Source organism: Heterodontus francisci, chromosome 4 (genome assembly GCF_036365525.1).
Source record: "Heterodontus francisci isolate sHetFra1 chromosome 4, sHetFra1.hap1, whole genome shotgun sequence".
NCBI classification, from domain to species: Eukaryota; Metazoa; Chordata; class Chondrichthyes; order Heterodontiformes; family Heterodontidae; genus Heterodontus; species Heterodontus francisci.
The window spans coordinates 110942643-110965504 of NC_090374.1; the positions used below are offsets into that span (position 1 = coordinate 110942643).

The 22862-nt window shown below is 42.4% G+C and overlaps 1 protein-coding gene across 1 annotated transcript in view; it reads left to right on the forward strand.

Moving 5' to 3' along the window:
* The window catches only part of vps13a (vacuolar protein sorting 13 homolog A), a 609759-nt gene that overhangs the window by 245603 nt on the left and 341294 nt on the right, over window positions 1–22862 (forward strand). The window contains exons 25-26 of the mRNA XM_068029994.1: window positions 1024–1196; window positions 6615–6771. Coding sequence (XP_067886095.1) covers window positions 1024–1196; window positions 6615–6771 — 330 coding nt within the window. The remainder of the gene's footprint in view (window positions 1–1023; window positions 1197–6614; window positions 6772–22862) is intronic.

A 22862-nucleotide genomic window follows, 5' to 3' on the forward strand; every position in this document is an offset into this window, starting at 1 on the left:
ACGTCTAGATCATCAATATAGATCAAGAAAAGCAGTGGTCCGAGCAGCAACCCCTGGGGAACCCCACTATATACCCTCCTCCAGTCCAAAAAACAACTATTCACCACTAATCACTTTCCTGTCACTCAGCCAACATTGTATCCATGCTGTCACGGTTCCTTTTACTCCTTGGGCTTCAACTTTGCTGGCAAGCTTGTAATGTAGCACTTTTATCAAATGCCTTTTGCATTTGTCTAAGTTTCCTTCAAATATATGAAAAGTTCAATCTTGGCTTTCTCATAACTTGGTCCCATAATTATCTTTGTTCAATTCTACTTGTTTTCCAATGTATGAACAGAAAGTAAAATGACTAAAATTTAGAATGTATTGATGATCAAATGCCCAGATCTGTTTAGGATTAAGGAACAAGTAGACGATTTGAGTTATTGCAGAAAAGCTGCAAACAGTTCAAATGTGATTTGTTTTCATAGAGTAACGCATATTCTCATTAAAATGATATCCTTTATTCTTTGATATAATTCTACGTATATTGCCTTACATTTTGACCTGCTGAGATTTGTCTGTCATTTTTAGCTGATCATTTTTTTTAAATCAGCTACTTTATCCACTATCACCTACTTTACACCAAGTCAGAATTATCTTGGTTGCAGTTAGTACTTTTTCTTTTTCTCATCACCTAGCCCCATATTAATAAATATTGTAGAGTACAAGTAACATGCTCCATATAGTCTCTGAATAGTGTAAACAACTCGTTTCCTTTCTGAGTTGTATACATTGTTAAAAATTCCATTCATGGTTGGAGTCACTGGAGGTGAACAAGGACATTTTAAACTGATATGAAATTGAATCGTAAAGTTTGCTTTTCTTTTGAGATAATGAACTGAAGCAAGTTTTCAAGGGGAAGGAAAGAATGTTTACATCTGTAATATTACTAAAGATAAATAATTTTTGGACATATAGCATATCTCTATACTGTTTTAAAATTCCCTGTGTAAAACGCGTAACCAGATTTAGCTTCCACAGATTCAGATGATGAATACTATGATGCTCCAAGCTCACCTGTGGATGAAGTAAGCTTTCTGCTAGCCAGCGATAATTCATTACGAAGAACAGAAACCATGCGACGTAAACAGTTGGGAAAGCAAGAATCCATGAAAAATATGACTGACTTCCAAATGCGATTTGAAATAACAAAGGTAGTTATTTTACCTATTCCAGATAATACCATTGTCATGAAATGCTTGTCACTTGAATGATGCTGAACTAAGTTCTCATTTTAGAATAGCTTCATACTTAGAGTAAGTTTCAGAATAACCTCATTAATTTCACCAACATGAATCTGTGCAATGTTTAAAAAAAATTATTGTCTTCAGAATCTGACAAACCTATTTACTTACCCAGTCAATTTTTTGAAGAAGTGTATATATGTACGTGTGTGTGTGTGTATGTATGTATCTGTGGGAGAAAGATGAAGGAGCTGTGATATATTGTTCGTCTTTTTGTGAATACTAATTTGTTGCCTAAATTTTAAATTAAATGGGACTTGAAACAAACCATAATGTACTACTTAATATTGGCATGGCCTTTTCCTTTAATACAGAATTTTCTTGGAATAGAGAAGGGAACAAGCAATGTCAGGTTATTCACAGCAGATATAGGAGTTGACCTGTAGCATGTGTTACGATCAGGTGAAGAGGGGTCAAAAGGCTTCCCTTTGTCCTTTTCCTTGTTTGACCACAGCAGTGGTCTTTTTAACAGTGGATATGCTTACCAATTCAGTGAGTGTTCAATCCTTTTATGTGCTATGATCATAAAAGAACCAATCGGATGGCTTTTTCTTGAGTTCAAACAAGAAAGAGGTTAGTTTATTGTAATTAAAACCAAACCCGATCTAAATAAAATAATCTACAGTCCAAATTTCACGTACTCACGAGAATCTCTGTCACACACACGCACGCATATAGGTTACAGAGTGAAGAAGAATAGATTGGTTGGATTAGAGTGCAGAAGAAATAAACTAATATACAATGTCAAGTCTGGTAATTTAGTTATGTTCTGTTTGAACTTCTGGTCCTGAAGTTTCTGGCTGGCAGAGGTGGCCACCTGGTTCGAGGTTTCTTGGAGACAGTGATATAGATGGATTTCTCCCCTGGGGTTTCTGTCTGCAGCAATGCTAGACTTGGATGTTTTGCAGTCTGCAGGTAGGGTTTGAACTTGGTGTTCCCTGGAGAGGATGACAGAGAGAGGCAGATCCCCACTTGGGTCCTCCACTGGTTAAAAGCAGATGCTTGTCTGCTGTAGCCAAAAGAAATGCAATTTTCACCCAGATGGAGAGACTGTCACATGATTGTCCAATGTATTGTCTCTTGCATCTTATTTATTTTATCTTAAGAATTCCAGTCTCTCCCTCGGGTCCCATTGTTTCAGTGTTTACCTTTTGAGGTTCGGCTCCGCTAGTGTTAATGTTCCAAACTGGATTTGAATGTTTTGTTAATAGAGGTCAAGCAGGTAGCTCATTCAAAATTAGCAAGCCATTGTTTTGGTGGACGATTAACCAGACATTCATCTCCACCTCAATACCTTGGAATGTGAGGTATTTCAGTGTATGTTGCAGTGGCCATTTCAGCTGCTTTCTTTTTAAAGGTTTAATTTAGATTTCCAACCAATAGATTGAAAAAAAATCATTTGGCATAGCATATTTTCATGACACCTCCATGCCACGCAGAATGAAATGTGACAACAGGAGCATTTCATCATAAGGTCATTGGTTAAAGAAAGAAACTATACACACACATTCATCCTCCAACACTCACTTTCCAATCGCTCATAGCCATAGTTATGCTCTGGTTTAAGTTTTTTTTCATTCAGGATTGGGCATGAACACAACTGGGGAACTCCAGCTGCACTAGCTCTGCTCAATCAGCTTGTTTTCCAGCATATACTGAATTTCCTCCTGCACCTGGGTGAGTTTCCTGGGACCTAGGTGATGGGGGTTTTGTTTTATGGGAGAGGTCTCTCCTACATCCACATCATGTAGGATAAGGGTTGTGCACCCTGGTGTGTCCCTGCAGATTTCGGTAAACGCTGTGAGCAACCTTGCTAGGGCTCCTCTTTGTTCTGCATTGAAATAGGGGAGTACAGTCTCTAATTTTCCTAACATTTTAGTGTTGGCTAACTGGGCAGTAGTGGGTTCAATTTGGGAATCCTCCAGGCCTCTCTCTAACTCATCTTCACTATCCTTTGCATCCTCCACCCTCCTGACCGCCTGGTAGACCTGGGCTTGTTTGGTCTCTTCCCAGCTGTGATACTGCTTTAGCATATTAATGTGGCACAGTCTTTGTTGTTTTATCTACGATCTGGGGTATCAATTAAATAATTCACCTGCCAATTCTCTTTACTGCACTATAGTGGCCACTGAACCAGGTTTTCAGGGGTTCACCCTGTATTGAGAGAAGTACTAACACAAGGTCTCTGGGCCAAAATAAAGAAATACTGGTGCATCCACGCCATCAAGACCCATGAGCAGAGCTGAGGAGGTTTGAGAGTAGTGTGCCGTTTTTGGTGGAAACCGTAACTCGAGTTCCGAATTGCAGGGGAATTACTGTCAGTTGAAAATCGGTGACTGTATCTTGGAAGGCAGGAGATGGAAATTTACCTGAAGAACTTGAGTTCTGAAAAACTTTTTGTGGCTGTTCAATGCCATATTTGCTGAGTGGACTGCCCAGTAAATCCATGAGATCTATCTTTGTTGTATCTGATAATTAATGTGAAATCTGTATTTAAAAAAAAAAATATATATATATACACACACACACACACACACACACACACACACACACACACACACACACACACACACACACACTAACTATAGAGAGTGTGATTTTTCCATTTTCATATTTAATGTTGATTTTGGTTTGATTAAAGTAAAAGTTATAAAAATGAAATATTGTCGATTTTGTTTTTTTGTTGGGGCCATCCGGTAAATTTGGCTCTTCTGGTTTGTCATAATAGCCGATAACCACATCTGCTCTTAAGTTGTTAGTCTCATTGAAAACCCTTGAAAAAGTTATACATTGTTGAAAAAAATACAGCTGGGTTATTAAATGGCGTAAAGCTAACTTCATCATTAATGCTAAACGCCTTCACTGGCCCTGAAAACCTAATTTTAATATATATCTATAGACAGAGCTAAGTGAACCCAGGACCAATGGACAGATCATAGTTCTCCTTTACTGCCACATCCAGTTGTGAATGGTAATGGACAATTAAACAACTAACTGGAAGGGAAGGCACTAAAAACATTCCCACAATAAAGGGGAGCCTGGCACATTGGTGCAAAAGACAAAACTGAAGCATTTGCAACCATCTTCAGCCAGAAGTGCCAAGTAGATGATCCACATTGGCTTCCTCCTGAGGTCCTTGCCATCATTGATGCCAGTCTTCTGACAATTTGATTCACTCCATGTGATATCAAGAAAAGGTTTGAAGGCACAGGATTTAGCAAAGACTATGGTCCTTGACAACATCCTAGCTGTAGTACTGAAGACGTGCTCGCCAGCTAGCTGTACCCTTAGCTACAATACAGGCATCTACCCGACCAATGTGAAAAATTGACCACATATGTCATGTACACAAAAAGCAGCACAAATCTAATCTGGCCAATTACAGCCTCATCAGTCTACTCTCAATCACCAGCAAAGTGATGGAATGTTTCATCGACAGTGCTATCAAGCAGCACTTACTCAGCAACAACTTGCTCACCGATGCTCAGTTTGGGTTCCACCAGGGCCACTCAACTCTAAGCTTCATTACAGCCTTGGTCCAAACATGAACAAAAGAGCTGAATTCCAGAGGTGAGGTGAGAGTGATTTCCCTTGACATCAGGGCAGCATTTGATTGAGTGTGGTATCAAGGAGCCATAGTAAAATTGAAGTCAGTGGAATCGAGGGGAAAACATTCTACTGGTTGGAGTCATATCTAGCACAAAGTAAGATGGTTGTGGTTGTTGGAGGCCAGTCATCTCAGCACCAGGACATCACTGTTGGGCTTCTTCAGGATCGTGGCCTAGGCCCAACCATGTTGAGATGCTTCATCAATGACTTTCCCTCCAAAATAAGGTCAGAAGTGGAAACATTTGCTGATGATTGCAGTGTTCAGTACCATTCACAACTCCTCAGATACTGAAGCAGTCTGTGCCCACATGCAGCAAGACCTGGACAACATTCAGGCTTAGGCTGATAAGTGGCAAGTGAGATTCGTGAGGAAATGACCATCTCCAACAAGAGAGAATCTAGCCATCACCCCTTGACATTCAATGGCATTATCAGTGAATCTCCCACCATCAACATTCTGCAGGTTACCATGGACCAGAAACTCAACTGGACGAGCCATATAACTACTGTGGCTACAAGAGCAGGTCAGAGGCTGGGAATGCTGCACCATGTAATGCACCTCCTGACTCCCCAGTGCCTATCCACCATCTACAAGGCACAAGTGAGGAGTGTAATCGAGCATTTTCCACTTGCCTGGAGGAGTGCAGCTCCACCAACACCAAGAAGCTCAACACCATCCAAGACAAAGCAGCCGGTTTGATTGGCACCCCATCTACCACCTTCAACATTCATTACCTCTACCACTGGCGCATAGTGGCAGCAGTGTGTACCATCTATAGGATGCACTACAGTAACTCGCCAAGGCTCCTTCGATAGTACCTTCCACACCCATGACTTCCACCACCTAGAAGAACAAGGAGAGCAAATGCATGGCAACATCCACCACTTGCAAGTTCTCTTCCAAGTGGCACGCGATCCTGATTTGGCACTATATTATTGTTCCTTCACTGTTGCTGGGTCAAAATCCTTGAACTCCCTTCCTAACAGAACTCTGGGTGTACCTACACCAATTGGACTGCAGTGGTTCATGCAGGCGGATCACCTCTAACTTCTCTAGGGCAATTAATAATGGGCAATAAATGCTGGCTTTGCCAGCGATGCTCACATCCCATAAACACATAAGAAGTTGTGGAATGTTAGTTTTCTCCAGTATGATGAAGAATCCACCTTTTAAAATTTTTCTTGAAAATTTGTTTATCTTTGAATTAAGGTGAAAACTGAAGTAATTAACCACTTATTTTACAATCTGAAATTTTATACTAAAAATAAAGGGATTCAATGCTTTTAACTTCCTTGCTATCTGAGAATATTTCAATGTGACTGGCTGCCTCCCTGCTTGCTGATATTACTGCTGCAGCATGCCTGGAAATTCCCTTGACTCAGTACCCGATTTAAATGTCATCGGAAAAGGAGAATTCAGCATCACCGAGATTACCTAAATCTTGGGCTGCTTTCTTTGTGGTCATCAGCGAGCACCATTGCTTCGCCACTGACCATGAAATCTGGCTATTGATTCAATATTTGCATATTTGAAATCTCCTACGATAAATGCATGCCATCTTGGCTGCAGAATGGTACTAAACAAAAGCTAGAAAAAGGGGAAAAGATAACTCAGAAGTTAGATAATAGGATTCATCTCATTTATTATATGGTATTTTTGTTTCAAAATTTTGCTCACAGGTTCTAATTTTGTTATAAATTTCAAAAATATCTGTTTAGATGTCATTGGGAATCTATCGTCTTGTAGAGGAAACTGAAAATCCTGTATTAGAACTGGAAATATTAGGACTTGGTACAGAGCTAAAAGTGCGAACATATGATATGACTTCACACACATTTCTGAAAGAAGTCAGCTTAAAATGTCCAGAGCAGACAGGTAAGAGGAAAAAGTCTTCAGTTTTATTTTAAATAAAATTCTATTAAACATTTAAAGCTTCTAAATATTACCAAATGATAGTTATGTAGTTTATGAATATCCAGGTTTAAAAACAATAAAGTCTGGAGTTTTTGTCTGTAATTTTCATTTTCCGACTTGGGTTGTGACATTAAGATAGTAATAGTTCATAAAACAGTTTTACTTTCCAGGTTGCTGCATTACAGTTGGTCTCGAGTAACCATTTGAACTGTAGCCAATGATATGCTCATTGCACAAGTGGAACAGCTCTAATTTTCCTGATTGATACTATGGAGTACCATCGAGAGATACATTCCACTGCCTGGTTTTGCCAAAATGCAATGGATTAAGTTAGTTATATGCTTAGTGATGCCTATGGTCAGTGGCGAAGCAATGGCGTTTGCTGATGACTACAAAATGCCCACAAAGGAGGGAACCCCCCCACCCCACCCCAATCCCGCAGAGAAGACCCCTCGTTTTACAAAACGAGGCATCCTCCCTGCATGGCAGAGGACCACCCACCATACTCCCACTGCTGGTAAGATCTCAGAGGTGGCAGGAAGAGACCCTTAATTGGTCGTTAATAAACCATTTAAAGACCTCAATTGGCCTCTGGGTGGGACCATCATCGACCTATCCCACCCCCAGGAAGGTTGCTAGGTGACGGGCCCTCTGCCCCGCAGCCACCCCCCTCCTCCTGCCAAGTCACGATAATCCATGCCCTCCTGCCTCTGCCCCCCACCTCGGGGGCCCCTCAAAATCCTGGCCAATGTCTGTCCAAATCTCCTTTCTGAAGTTGTGATGGATTTGTCTATACAAAGCCAGAAACAAAGTTGTTTATCATCTCTCTTCCTGAATCCTGTGAAAGAACTATAGAAAAGAATAAGAGGGAGGTATGCAAAAGGTATCTATTCCCTCTAAGGAAACTAGGAAATCCATCTGGAGCTTACTGTTGTCTGGGATCTTGGGTAAAACTGTAATAGGTTTTACAAAAGCAATATATTGCAGATATTGGTAATCTGACATAAAAATAGGAGGTCAGGCAGCATTTCTGGAGAGAGAAACTGTTCAGCTTTCAGGTTGATTACCTTTTGCTGGAACTCATCTGGCTTTAATTTGGTTCAATGGTAATGAGATGAACTTGTGGTAGCCTCATTCTTGGAAAAATCTATGAAAAGAGCTTATTTTAAAGATAAATTTTATCTCCAGGAGAATACCAGCAATTATTCTTCTTCTTTGGCCTCCTTATCTCGAGAGACAATGGATAAGCGCTAATGTTCTATTTACCCATGAGATGTTGCATTAATAGATCAGCTGGAATTGATCTGTCTGAATGCCATACCTACATCATGTGGTCGTACCCTACTTGTTAATATTGAACTGCAGTAGTTTCGTTAATCCACTTTTTCACAACTTTGAATTAATACTTGCTTTTTTAAAAGTATTTTTGTGCTGCACATGCAGTTTGCAATTAAAGCTATTTATTTATCATGGAGTATCTTCTACTGAAGCTCCCTGCAAGTAAATGTTTTTGCTCACTGCCTTGCCCATTCCGTCATTACCGAGAGCTGATCAATCATTAGTGAATGGAATTTAAGGGAACTGTTCCAGGAACTATGTGGGTAACAAGGAACACATTCTGTGACATCCATTTCCTCAACCCCTCTGCAGGAACTTGAAGTCAGAAGGGCTGTTGCAGTCAAATGTTGCATTCATCAAAACACTCTACTTCTCAGAATGGCTGGTATTAGTCCATGATCTGAAATGGCAACAGAATTTTTTTTTAGTAGAAGTGGTTATGTTCAACAGGAAGAACTCAATTTATAAAAGTGCACATGGTAAAATGAAAGATCTCAATAAGAAACTAATTTTTTAGTGTATCAAACACGAGAATTCTCCCTAGTGTGTAGGTCTTTTCTCTGTAGTGTGTTAGGCAGCTTAAAAAGTAGGAATGTGAGTGGATCATTCATTCATATTGTGGCTGATCAATATCTCAACTCCATTTACCCACTTTTGCTCCATATCCCTTGATAATCTTAGCCAACAAATATTTTAGTCTCAGTCTTTCAGATTAGTAGAGAGGAGTGTCATGCAGCCCACCACCCCACCCTCCCGGCCAAGCATGAGGCATATTAATTTCACCACATGGACATTAAATTTCAAACTGTTGTTGAAGTGAAGAAAGGACTTGCTTTAAAAAATATTGCGCGATCTTGGCTGGAAAGACATTTGCACATGAACAGACAGTGTTTGGAAGGTCAAAGCAGCCATTCCCTGATACTTTCAACCCGCAATGGACTTTTGATCACCTGACGTTGAAGGTGGGGGAGCTTGCATTCCAGGTTGACCGCTAAGATGGCCGAATACACAAACTGACATGGTCAAACCTGCTGGGCAACCTGAGTTTTTTGAATTTGTACGAACAGTTTGTGCAGAAAGCAGAGTGCTCTTGGACTGAAGATCTCTCCTGGCTGGCTCGCCACACCCTCATCTGCTTGTCTGCTCCCATCTCTTTCTCACAAGCCTCTGAATCCACTGAATATACGTGAACCCCAAGAGAGAAGTCTGCTACAGCGAATAAGGTTTAAGAAGAATACTGTGCCCCAACGAAAAGCAAGATCTACCTACAATCAAGGACTCTACAGTGAGCTCGAAGAACTGTAACAAAAACTCTTCAGATATTGCCTCAAACTCTTCCACTTTATTTTTCTTTTGCCCTTTTCTGTCTATAGTTGAATATGTGTATTACATATGCATGCTAGCGTGGGCACGTAGTGTATCCGTAGGCGTTAACCGAATTAGAGTTTAAGTTAAATAAATTTCAACTTCTCTTTAAAACTAAGAAAGCCCGTTTGTGCTTGTTTCTTTCCCTTTTAATTGGAAAACTATGAACGAGGATTCGCCAAGGGGGAGCTATAAACTCGGTGTGTTTAAAATTAAATCCTGTTACAGTAAGACCAGGTGAAGGCTGAAAGGGAACCCTAGACCTCTTTCTCACTTGGTCGTAACAGGGAGGAAATGTTAAGGTGTTTAGCATCCTTGAAAGTGGATAAATCTCCAGTCCCAGGCTATTAAGAAAAGCAAAGGAAGAAATAGTGGAGGCTCTGACCATCATTTTCAATCCTTTCTCATTTACAGGTGTGATACTGGATGACTATGAACATTGTAGCATCATTTAAAAAGGGAGGAATGTATAGCCAGAGTAGTTACAGACCAGTCAACCTAACCTCACTGGTAGACAAAGTATTGGGAGAAATTTTGAGACAGTATATATAATCATTTAGAAAGGCAGGATTAATCAAGGACAGTCAGCCTGGATAAGGAAAGGACTAACCTGATTGAAATTTTTGAGGAGATAATAAGGAGGATCAATGAGGGTAGCGCATTTAATGTAGTGAATATTAGAAAGGATTTTGATAAGGCCCACATGACTGGTTAGAAAATTAAACGCTCTTGGGATCCAAGGGAAAGTGGCAAGTAGGATCCAACATTGACTCAGTGGTAATAAGTGAAGGGTAATAGTCAACGGGTGTTTTTGTGATTAGAGGGCTGTTTAATGAGCCCTAGCAAGCTCCACTGTACTGGGTCCCTTGTTGTTCGTGGCATATATCAATGGCTTGAACTTAATCATGCTCCCTACATTTAAGAAGCTTGCAGATGATACAAAAAGTGGCCATGGTGTTGATAGTGAGGAAAAAAAAGTTGTAAACTGCAAGACGATACCAATGAACTGGTTGGGTGGGTAGAAAAGTGGCAAATGGAATTTAATTCAGAGAAATGTGATGTTATGCATTTGGGGAAGACAAACAAGGTAAGGGAATATATAATAAATGATGGGATTCTGAAAACTATAGAGCATCAACGGGACCTTGGACTGCATATCCCTGAAGATAGCAGGACAGGCAGATAAGGTAGTTTAGAAGGCATATGGGATACTTATTAGCCGAGGCATAGCGTAGAAGAGCAAAGCGATTTATGCTAGAACTGTAAACAATGTATGTTCAACCGCAGAGTGCTGCATACAGTTTTGGTGACTGCGTTACAAGAAGTATTGTGATTGCACGAGAAGAGGGTATAGAGGAGATTTACGAGGATGCTGCCAATACTGGGGAATTTAAGATGCAAAGTGATTCTTGACAATGCAGCCGGCCGCTGATGTCATCGGAATGTGCCAAGCTGCACACATGTGTAAACGGGCTCCTGCTCTCTGCGTGTGCACAGCGTTCCACATTGCCAGGACTGGTTTGTGCATGCGCAGATGACGTCATCGCATAACGCGGGGGAGAAAGCGAGAGAGAGCGCGGCCGAAGACCTTGGTGGCGGGTGTGAGTGTCCTCTGCTCTACCCACCTCCCGCCCGCTCTCCCCCACCTCCCGCCACCCGCTCTTCCCCCACTCCCCACCCGTTCTCTGCTCCCCCCCCCACCCCCACCCGCTCTCTCTGGCCATTGTGTGCTGCCATGGGTTTATGTTGCCTTTGTTTGATCATTTGAGCAGCGCCATCTTTAGTCCTGGCAGCTGCCTGAACGTCGCAGACTGTGACGTTTTAGTAGAACAGGCTGCATGTGCCAGTGCAGTGCCACCTAGTGGTTGCGTTGTCAGCAAACACAGCCTTTTAGAAATGAGGAAAGATTGGATAGGCTGGGGCTGTTTTTTTTGTAACAGAGGAAGTTGTGGGGTGATTAGGAAGGACTGATTTCCCTTCGCAGAGAGGTCAATAACCAGGTGGTGTAGTTTTAAAGTAATTAACAGAAGGATTTGAGGGGAGTTGAGTCATTCATTTCACATAGAGGGCATTGAGGGTCTGGAGCTCACTGCCTGAAAGGGAGATAGGGGCAGAGACCCTCAACACATTTTTAAAAAACACTTGGATATGAACTTGAAGTGCTGTAACCTACAGGCTACAGACCAAGCACTGGAAGGGAGATTCAGCTTTTGGGCTGGTGTGGTCACGATTGGTCAAATGGCCTCCTTCCGTGCCATAATTTTTTTTGTTTCTATGTTTTTACCCAATCAAGTTGCTTTATCATTTTAAGCACTTTTAATAGATTATCCCTTGTAAATTCAAGGGAGTACATGACAAGCTTATGCAACTTGTCTTCACAATACAACTCTTTATTCTGGTGAATCCGCACTTGCATTCTACAGCAGTGTTGTTAACTTTCATTAGCTTAAAGCCTATTTTGTTTCCCTTTGACTGTGATAATTTTTCTATTTATGTTAGTTAAACTTTTGCTGAATCTTACTCTCGTTTTATTCTCAAATTCTAGATTCCCCCATTTTGTGCCACGTTATTTTAGATCCATTCCACTTTTCCATAAGTTGGTAATATTTCAGTCCAGGCAAATGCCATTCCTTATGTTTCAGGGATCCCTCTACTGCTCCAAGACTGAACCATTCCCTCTTGTAGCAAGTCTGCAGCCTTGCAGGGGCCTAACTAATGCTTAATTTGTTCAATGCACGGCACAGGCAAAAAAAAAATCAGACTATTGTCCGAAAGGTTTTGTATTTCAATCAAGTGGCAAACTCCTCTTGCAAGAGCTCATTTTTTTAAATTCATGTTTGCATCATTGGCAAAGTCAGCATTTATTGCCCATCCCTAATTACATTTGAGAATGTGGTGATAATGCCACCTTCTTGACAACTGAGTGGCTTACTATGCCATTTCTGAGGCCAGTTAAGAGTCAACCACATTGCTGTGGGTCTGGAATCACAGGCCAGACTGGGGAAGGATGGTTGGTTTCCTTAAATCATGTCAAAGCTATTGGTTTCAACATTTCTAGTGACTTTTATCTGTTGTCCCTTCCCAAATGTTTTGCACCTGTTCTGTAATGCCCTTTGCCTTCAGCAGAGAAATAACAAACACACCACTTGAGACTTTTGGTCACATACAATAAAAAGAATGTCTATTTGCCTAACCATAGAAATCTTCCATTCTGACTACTTGCAAAGAACAAAGAACAGTACAGCACAGGAACAGGCCATTCAGCCCTCCAAGCCTGCGCCGATCTTGATGCCTGCCTGAACTAAAACCTTCTGCACTTCCGGGGACCGTATCCCACTATTCCCATCCTATTCATGTATTTGTCAGGATGCCTCTTAAATGTCATTATCATACCTGCTTCCACCATCTCCCCCAGCGGCAAGTTCCAGGCTCTCACCACTCTGTGTAAAGAACTTGCCTCGCACATCCCCTCTAAACTTTGCCCCTCTCACCTTAAACCTATGTCCCGTAGTAACTGACTCTTTCACCCTGGGAAAAAGCTTCTGACTATCCACTCTGTCCATGCCGCTCATAACTTTGTAAACCTCGATCATGTCACCCCTCCACCTCCGTCGTTCCAGTGAAAACAATCTGACTTTATCCAACCTCTCCTCATAGCTAATGCCCTCCAGACCAGGCAACATCCTGGTAAACACCTTCTGTACCCGCTCCAAAGCCTCCATGTCCTTCTGGTAGTGTGGCGACCAGAATTGCACGCTATATTCTAAGTGTGGCCTGACTAAAGTTCTGTACAGCTGCAGCATGACTTGCCAATTTTTATACTCTATGCCCCGACCGATGAAGGCAAGTATGCCGTATGCCTTCTTGACTACCTAATCCACCTGCGTTGCCACTTTCAGTGACCTGTGCACCTGTACGCCAGATCTCTCTGCCTGTCAATACTCCTAAGGGTTCTGCCATTTTACTGTATACTTCCCACCTGCATTAGATCATGTTCTTTATAGACTACTTGCCTCTCAACCGCCTGGGTAGTCCCTTGCTTCATGGTGTTACAATATTATCCAGCATCACTGGTGTCACTGACCACTCCATACTTATCCAACATTGTGGTCTTGGTATTAAACAGCTGCCTCCAACAGGTCTGGAAGAGAGTTGTGTGAGTGGTTAAAATGTAAGAATTGGCCAACACACCACGAGACCGATGCTGAAGTGACTGCCACAATTTTAATGGCAGCTGCCAGCAAATCCAACAAATGTCCTGCTACGAAGAGGAGGGAAGATCATACACACATTTAGATCGGGATCCTATGACTCACTGAGGGCCCCAAATTGAAGTACTGGAGCATGGGTTTCCTGCAGGTAGCCAGGTCACCAGGGAAACAAAGGCTGGATTGGCAGGATGTTTATTTAAGTGTTTCAATTTGAGTTCCCACATGCAAGCTTCTGCACTCACAGATGCTTCTTCAGTTTCTCGTCGGCTACAGTTTTGTTGCAGTACTTGGCTTCAGGTAATGATTTTTGAGACTACAGTTGGCAAGGAAGAAGTCCATTATGGGTGCTGCTATCATTGCAGTCTTCTGGGCTGATTAAGAGGTGCACCAGAAATAGGAGGGTGCTGCAATCGGGCAGCAGAGACGACAACAACAGAGATGCCATGCTTTCTGAAGGCTATGCCCACAAAACATGTACTGACAGAGGCTGTTTCCTTGATTTTGTATGTTCAACTTCAGCTAGAGTGCTGCATACAGTTTTGGTGACTGCATTACAAGAAGTATTGTGATTACACTAGAAGAGGGTATAGAGGAGATTTACGAGGATGCTGCCAATACTGGGGAATTTAAGATACAAAGTGAGAAGTAGTATTTAGGAGATTCTGGATGACACAGCAGATGATTGCTGACCTCTGCACCTTTCTAACAGAAAACTTTTTGCTGACTGGATATGGTGGAAATGCTACGCCAGTTCTGTAAAAGTAACTACTGCCTTGAATTTCTTTGCTTCCAGGCTGCAACAGGAGACTTATCAAGGACGTCACAATCAGCAGTTCACAAATGTATCAGGCTGGTGCTGGCGCATTATTTTCCAGGGCCCCAATATATACGTAATGTTTCAGTGTGATGACTATACTCGGACAGAGCAACCATTGGGGTTAGCATCTCTGACAGCTGCAGGTGCCATTGATTTCACATACGTTGCAATCAGAGCACACCCGCTCCAATAAGCTAGGAGCATTTTTAAAAATGCAAGACCTTTCGCTGCTTCAACGTTCAGCTCATTCGCAGACATATGAAGAAGTTCATGCAGGTCTGTGCACAATTCCCTGAGAGCTGCATGATGCCTTCATACTGTGGCAGTTAAATACTCCCAGAATGTTTCTACCTGGGAGCAACCTGACAGCATTCCCACTTAGGACAAGGGATACTCCCTCGACGATGTCTCATGACACCTCTGAGGAACCCCTCCACTCAATGCAGGAGAGGTACAATGTCCGCCACATCAATACATGATGCGCTAACGAGCAAGTCATAGTTAAGGTGTAGGTGAGCTGACTGGTTTGGAGGTTCGCTACAGTATTCACCAGCCAGGGTGTCACATATCATTGTATACTGCATTCTACACAACATAATGCAGCAAAGAGATCTGAAGGTGCAGGATAAAGAAGGTGCTCATTGATTCATCAAATGAGAACTATGATGATGGACATGTGGCCAGCAGAGCATAATGCTGCCTGTGATGCAAGGGATGCTTTAATAGTTTATAAGTTGAGTTAGATCAATGTCAGATATGCCATTGTTGCCCTATCAACCATATCTTTTCATACAAGCAGTCAAGTGACCCTCAGTGTACTAGGCAACACCCCCAACTTGAGATTCAGAACATCTCGCTGCCTTCCACACTAATTAACTAAAAACCTGACTGAAGTATGCGTTCAATAATGGGACACAATGGAACTGTGCGAGTAATAAATCTTTAAGGTGGTGAACAAATCAATGTATTCAGAGGAACAAAAAGTTATGACTGTGATCTATATATTCTTATTCTATGCCTACCATTTCTATTTAGTGCTTCCCAATGGCTTCAGCAGAAATGATGTAAGAACATAAGAAATAGAAGCAGAAGTAGGCTGTACAGCCCCTCAAGCCTGTTCTGCCATTCAAATAGATCATGAGAAGAATGAGGGGGGATCTTATAGAAACATATAAAATCATGAAGGGAATAGATAAGATACAAGTAGAGAGGATGTTTCCACTGGCAGGTGAAGCTAGGACAAGAGGGCATAGCCTCAAGATTAGAGGGAGCAGATTTAGGACTGAATTAAGAAGGAACTTCTTCACCCAGAGGGTTGTTAATCAATGGAATTCCTTGCCCAGTGAAGTAGTTGACGCTTCTTCAGTAAACGTCTTTAAAGCTAAGGTAGATATCTTTTTGAACAATAAAGGAATTAAGGGATACGGTGAGAGCGCGGGTAAGTGGATCTGAGTCCACGAAAAGATCAGCCATGATCTTATTGAATGGCGCAGCAGGCTCGAGGGGCCGGACGGCCTACTCCTGCTCCTAGTTCTTATGATCTTATGGCTAATTTGATCTTGGCTTTGATTCCACTTGCCTCCCTGTCTATCTCCGCCTTAAATATATTCAGTGACTCAGCCTCCGTGGCTGTCTGGGCTAGGGTATTCTAAAGATTCACAACCCTCAGAAGACATTTCTCCTTATCTCCATCTTTAAATGGGTGGCCCTTAATTCTGAAACAGTGCCCCCTAGTTCTAGATTCCCCCATGAGGGGTAACATCCTCTCAGCAACTACCCTGTCAAGCCCCCTCAGAATCTTATGTTTCAATAAGATCACCTCTCCTCCTTCTTAACACAAATGAGTATAGGTCTAACCTGCTCAACCTTTCCTCATAAGGCAACCCTTTCATCCCAGGAATCAACCTAGTGAGCCTTCTCTGAACTGTCTCCAATGCAAGTATATTCCTCCTTAAGTAGGGAGACCAAAACTGTAAGTAGTACTCAAGGTGTGGTCTCACCAATGCCCTGTACAGTTGTAGCAAGACTTTACTATTTTATACTCTATCCTCCTTGCAATAGAGGCCAACATTTGCCTTCCTAATCACTTGCTGTATCTGCATGCTAACCTTTTGTGATTCATGTACCAGGACACTCAGATCTCTCTGTACTGCAGCATTCAGTTGTTTCTCTCCATTTACGTCGTAATCTGCTTTTCTATTTTTCTTACCAAAGTGGGTAACCTCAAATTTTCCCACATTATATTCCATCTGCCAATTTTTTGCCCACTCACTAAACTCATCTGTATCCTTTTTCAGACTCTGCCCTCCAGGCAACTTGCTTTCCCACCTATCTTTGTATCGTCAACAAATTTAGCTACTATACACTTGGTCCCTTCATCCAAGTCATTCATATAGATTGGAAATAGTTGAGGCCTCAGCACTGATTCCTGTGGTGTCCCACTAATTACAGTTTACCAACCTGAAAATGACTCATTTATCCTGACTGTTTACTGTTAGTTGGCCAATCCTCTTTCCAGGCTACTGTATTACCCCCAACACCATGAACTCTTATCTTGTGCAGTAACCTTTCATTTGGCACCTTATCAAATGCCTTTTGGAAATCCAAACACTGGTTCCCCTTTATTCTTGTTACTCCCTCAGAGAACTCAAATAAATTTGTCAAACACCATTTCCCTTTCATAAAACCATGCTGACTCTGCTTGGTTGTATTCTGATTTTCTAAATGTCTTGCTACTACTTACTTAATAATGGATTCCAGCATTTTCCTAATGACAGATGTTAGGCTAACTGGCCTGTAGTTTCCTGCTTTCTGTCTCCCTCCTTTCTTGAATAGGGGTATTACATTTGTGGTTTTCTAATCCATTGGGACCTTTCCAGAATCTGGGGAATTTTGGAAGATTACAAGCAATGCATCTGCTGTCTCTGCAGGTACTTCCTTTCAGACCCCAGAATGCAGACCATTAAGTCAGGGGTCTTGTCAGTCTTTAGTCCCATTAGTTTGCCAAGCACTTTTTCTCTCGTGATAATTGTAAGTTCCTCCCTTCCTTTTGACGCCCGATTTTCTGCGATTATTGGAATGTTTTTAGTATCTTCTACCTTGAAAAGAGATACAAAATATTTGTTCAAAGTTTCTGCTGTTTCCCATTATTAATTCCCCAAACTCATCCTCATGGGATAAACAGGATCACCGTTTACTTGAACTTCTCTTTTTATATACATTTAGAAGGTCTTGCTTTTTATATTTCTTGCGAGTTTATTTTTTTTATTCGTTCATGGGATGTGGGCATCCCTGGCTAGGCCAGCATTTATTGCCCATCCCTGATTGCCTTTGAGAAGGTGGTGGTGAGCTGCCTTCTTGAACTGCTGCAGTCCATGTGGGGTAGGTACACCCACAATGCTGTTAGGAAGGGAGTTCCAGGATTTTGACCCAGCAACAGTGAAGGAACAGCGATATAGTTCCAAGTCAGGATGGAGTGTGTGGCTTAGAAGGGAACTTGCAAGTAGTGGTACTCCCATGCATCTGCTCCCCTTGTCCTTCTAGCTGGAACAGGTTGCGGGTTTGGAAGGTGCTGTCTAAGGAGCCTTGGTGTGTTGCTGTAGTGCATCTTGTAGATGGTACACACTGCTGCCATTGTGCGTCAGTGGTGGAGGGAGTGAATGTTTGCGAACGGGGTGTCAATCAAGTGAGCTGCTTTGTCCTGGATGATGGTGTTGGAGCTGCACCCACCTAAGTAAGGGGAGAGTATTCCATCATACTCCTGACTTGCGTCTTATAGATGGTGGACAGGCTTTGGGGAGTCAGAAGGTGAGTTACTTGCTGCAGGATTCCTAGCCTCTGAGCTGCTCTTGTAGCCATGGTATTTATATGGCTACTTCACTTCTGTTTCTGGTCAATGGTGACCCCCCAGGATTTGATAGTGGGGGATTCAGCGATCGTAATGCCATTGAATGTCAAGGGGAGATGGTTAGATTCTCTCTTGTTGGAGATGGTCATTGCCCGGCACTTGTGTGGCGCGAATGTTACTTGCCACTTATCAGCCCAATCCTGGATGTTGTCCAGGTCTTGCTGCATTTCTACACGGACTGCTACAGTATCTGAGGAGTCGTGAATGGTGCTGAACATTGTGGAAGGATCAGTGAACATCCCCACTTCTGACCTTATGATTGAAGAAAGGTCATTGATGAAGCAGCTGAAGATGGTTGGGCCTAGGACACTACCCTGAGGAACTCCTGCAATGATGTCCTGGAGCTGAGATGATTGACTTACAACAACCACAACCATCTTCCTTTGCGCTAGGTATGACTCCAACCAACAGAGTTTTCCGCTGGTTCTCATTAAGTCCAGTTTTGCTAGGGCTCCTTGATGCTGTACTCGGTCAAGTGTTGCCTTGATGTCAAGGGCAGTCACTCTCACCTCTCTTCTTGAGTTCAGCTTTTTTCCCCATGTTTGAACTAAGGCTGTAATGTCTGGAGCTGAGTGGCCCTGGAAGAACCTAAATTGAGCATCACTGCACAGTGGCGCAATGGTTAACACCGCAGCCTCACAGCTCCAGCGACTCGGGTTTGATTCTGGGTACTGCCTGTGTGGAGTTTGCAAGTTCTCCCTGTGACCGCGTGGGTTTCCGCCGGGTGCTGCGGTTTCCTCCCACCGCCAAAAACTTGCAGGTTGACAGGTAAATTGGCCATTGTAAATTTCCCCTAGTGTAGGTAGGTGGTAGGGGAATTGAGGGGATGTGGTAGGAATATGGGATTAATGTAGGATTAGTATAAATGAGTGGTTGATGGTCGGCACAGACTCAGTGGGCCGAAGGGCCTGTTTCAGTGCTGTATCTCTAAATAAAAATAAATAAAATAAACTGAGCAGGTTATTGCTGAGCAAGTGCCGCTTGATAGCACTGTCAGTGACACCTTCCATCACTTTACTGATAGGGTGGTAATTGGCTGGGTTGGATATGTCCTGCTTTTTGTCTACAGGACATATATGGGCAATTTTCCATATTGCTGGGTAGATGCCAGCGTTGTAGCTATACTGGAACACCCTGGCTAAGGGCATGCCAAGTTCTGAAGCACAAGTCTTCAGTACTATTGCTGGAATGTTGTTAGGGCCCATAGCCTTTGCAGTAATCAGTGCCTTCAGTCGATTTAATCAATGTATTTCCTTTGTTTTTAGTCATCTGTTGCTAGTTTCTAAATTGTTGCCAACCTTCTAGCCTATCACTAATTTTTGCCCTATTGTATGTCTTTTCTTTCAATTTGATACCATCTTTGACTTCCTTTGTTAGCCATGGATGGTTCATCCTTCTCGTAAAGTCTTTCTTTCTCAATGGAGTATATGTCTGTTGTGAATTATGAAATATCTTCTTAAATGTCTGCCACTGCTTATCTACCGTCTTTCCATTTAACCTATTTTCCCAGTCCACTTTAGCCAACTCTGTCTGCATACCTTTGTAATTGCTTTTATTTAAGTTTTAGACACTAGTTTCAAACTTTTGTTTCTCATCCTTAAACTGTGAAATTCATCATGTTATGATCACTCTTCCCAAGAAGATACTTTACCATGAGATCATTAATCAAACCTGTCTCATTATACATTATCGGGCCTAAAATAGCCTGTTCCCTGGTTGGTTCCACAACATTTTGTTTGAAGAAACTGTCTGAAATATAGTCTCTGAACTTGTTCTCAAGACTCTGTTTGTCAATTGACTTGTCCAATGTATATGAAGATTAAGGTCATCCATGATTATTGCGGAACCTTTCTCACAAGCCCCCATTATTTCTTGATTTATACTCTGTCCTACTATGTAGCTACGGTTAGGGGACCTACAGACGACTCCCACCAGTGGCTTCTTTCCTTGCTGTTTCTTATCTCCACCCAAACTGATTGAACATCTTGATCTACTGTGCAAAAATCATTTCTCGCTACTGAATTTATCACATCCTTTTTTTGCAGTTACCCCACCTTTTTTTTTTCTTCCTGCCTATCCTTCTGAAATATCATGTACCCCTAAATATTCAGTTCCCAGCCTTGGTCACCTTGCACATCTCTCTTATGCATTCAGATCATACCCTTTTATTTCTATTTGTGCCATCAATTCACCCATCTTGTTACAAATGCTGCATGCATCCTGATAAAGAGACATTAATTTTGTCTTTTTACCACTTTTCCCTACTCTGACCCTATTTTATGATGCTCTCTTATGTTTGCACACCATGCCCCTTCCTGTCAAACTCTGGTTATCATTACCCATATTGTTACTCTGCACCAATGCTTTTTCCTTTCTCTTTAACTTTCTAAATTTCTCCTCTCTTGAACCTTCCCCCTACTATTTAGTTCAAAGCCCTATCTATAGTCCTAGTTATTCAAGTTGCCAGGACACTGATCCCAGCCCAGTTCAAGTAAAGCCCATCCCCATGGAACAGCTCCCTCTTTCCCCATTATTGGTGTCAGTGCCCCATGAATTGAAACCTGTTTCTCCCAGAGCAATCTTTGAGCCACATATTCAATTCTCTGATCTTTTTGACCTTTGCCAGTTTGCTCATGACTCAGGTAGTAATGCAGAGATTATTACCTTTTGTAGTTCTGCTTTTTAATTTAGTCCCTAGTTGCTCCCTCAGCAGAACTTCTTTTAGTTCTATCCATGTTGTTGGTACATATGTGGATTGTAACAACTGGATCCTTTCCCTCCCACTCCAAGTTCCTCTCCAACCCCAAGGAGATGCCCTTAACCCTGGCACTAGGCGGGCATCACAGCCTTTGGGACTCTCACTCTCTCTGCTCCTAAGAACAGTATCTAACCCCCTAACTGTACTGTCCCCTACCACTGCTACACTGCTTTTTACTCTCCCAACTTAAATTACCCCCTATACTTTTGTGCTTTGAGAGTTTGCTCAGCCTTCCTGCAGTCTCTGCTCTTGTCCACACAAGCTGCAAGAACCTTGTACCCATTGGACAAGCGCAAGGGGTGAGGATCCTCTGGTGCTACCTTCTGGATCCCCATACATGCTTCACTCATTGTCACGCCCTCCTGTCCCTGACCATGGACCAAATCTGAAGTACTTGACTTAAGGAGGTGTGACTGCCTTCTGTAACAGTGTCCAGGTAACTTTCTCCCTCCCTGATGCTTCACAATATCCTAAGCTCAGACTCCAGCTCATCAACTCTGAGCTGAAATTCCTTGAGCTGCAGACACTTATTACAGATGTGTTTGTTGTGGATCACACTGCTGTCTAGTAGCTTCCACCTAGAACAGCTGCAACACATTACCTGTCCTGTCATCTCTACTGTGTTGTATTTGACTAATTAGGTTTTCAACTTTTGAAATATCGCTCAAAGGCTGAAGTTCACCTTTCTCATTGTTGTGAAATGTTCATGGCCAAAGAGATAGGGAGGGGCAATACAGACTTAATAGCACCCTTCTAAAGAGTGTGCAGGGACAGAGGGTCCAGGGGATTCATGTGCAGAGATCTTTAAAGGTGGCGGGACATATTAAGAGAGTAGTTAGCAAAGCATATGGAATCATGGGCTTCATAAATGGAGATATCGAACACAAAAGCAGGGAAGTTATGCTGAACTTATAAAGCTCTGGTCAGGCTACAGATAGAGTATTGCATCTAATTCTGGTCATATCACTTTATGAAGGATCTGAGGATTCTTGAGAGGCTGTACAGGAGATTTGCCAGAATGGTTCCAGGGATGAGGGATTTTAGCTACAAGGTTAGGTTGGAGAAGCTGGGGTTGTTCTCCTTGGAGCAAAGGAGATTGAGGGCAGATTTGATAGAGGTGTACAAAATCATGACAAATTTGGATAAGGTAGACAAAGAAAAGCTGTTCCCATTAGCTGATGCTACAAGGACTATGAGACACAGCTTTAAGCTTTTGGGCAGGAGATGCAGGGGGCAAGTGAGGAAGAAATTTTTTATGCGGCATGTGGTATGACCTGGAATTCGCTGTCTTTGGGGTGGTAGAAGCGGAGATGGTGAATGGTTTCAAAAGGAAATTGGATGAGCACTCGAGGAAACTAAACTTGCAGGGCTGCAGAGTTGGAGAATGGGCAGAAAGTCGGCATGGACTCGATGGGCCAAATAGTCGTCTTTTGTGCCATAATAATTCTGCCTCTACAACAACCTCTTGGTTTAGGAATCCACGAATTTCCTGCCACTGACTGCTTCTCCTGCTACAATTTCCATGCCACATGTTACATGGTGGGTTGCAAGTTGAAAAGCTCTGCGACACCACTCCCCATCCTCTCTGCCCCTGTGGACAGTGTGCCTGGCAAGCTAACCAGTTCTTCATTTAGGAATTTAGAAGAGTAAGAGGCG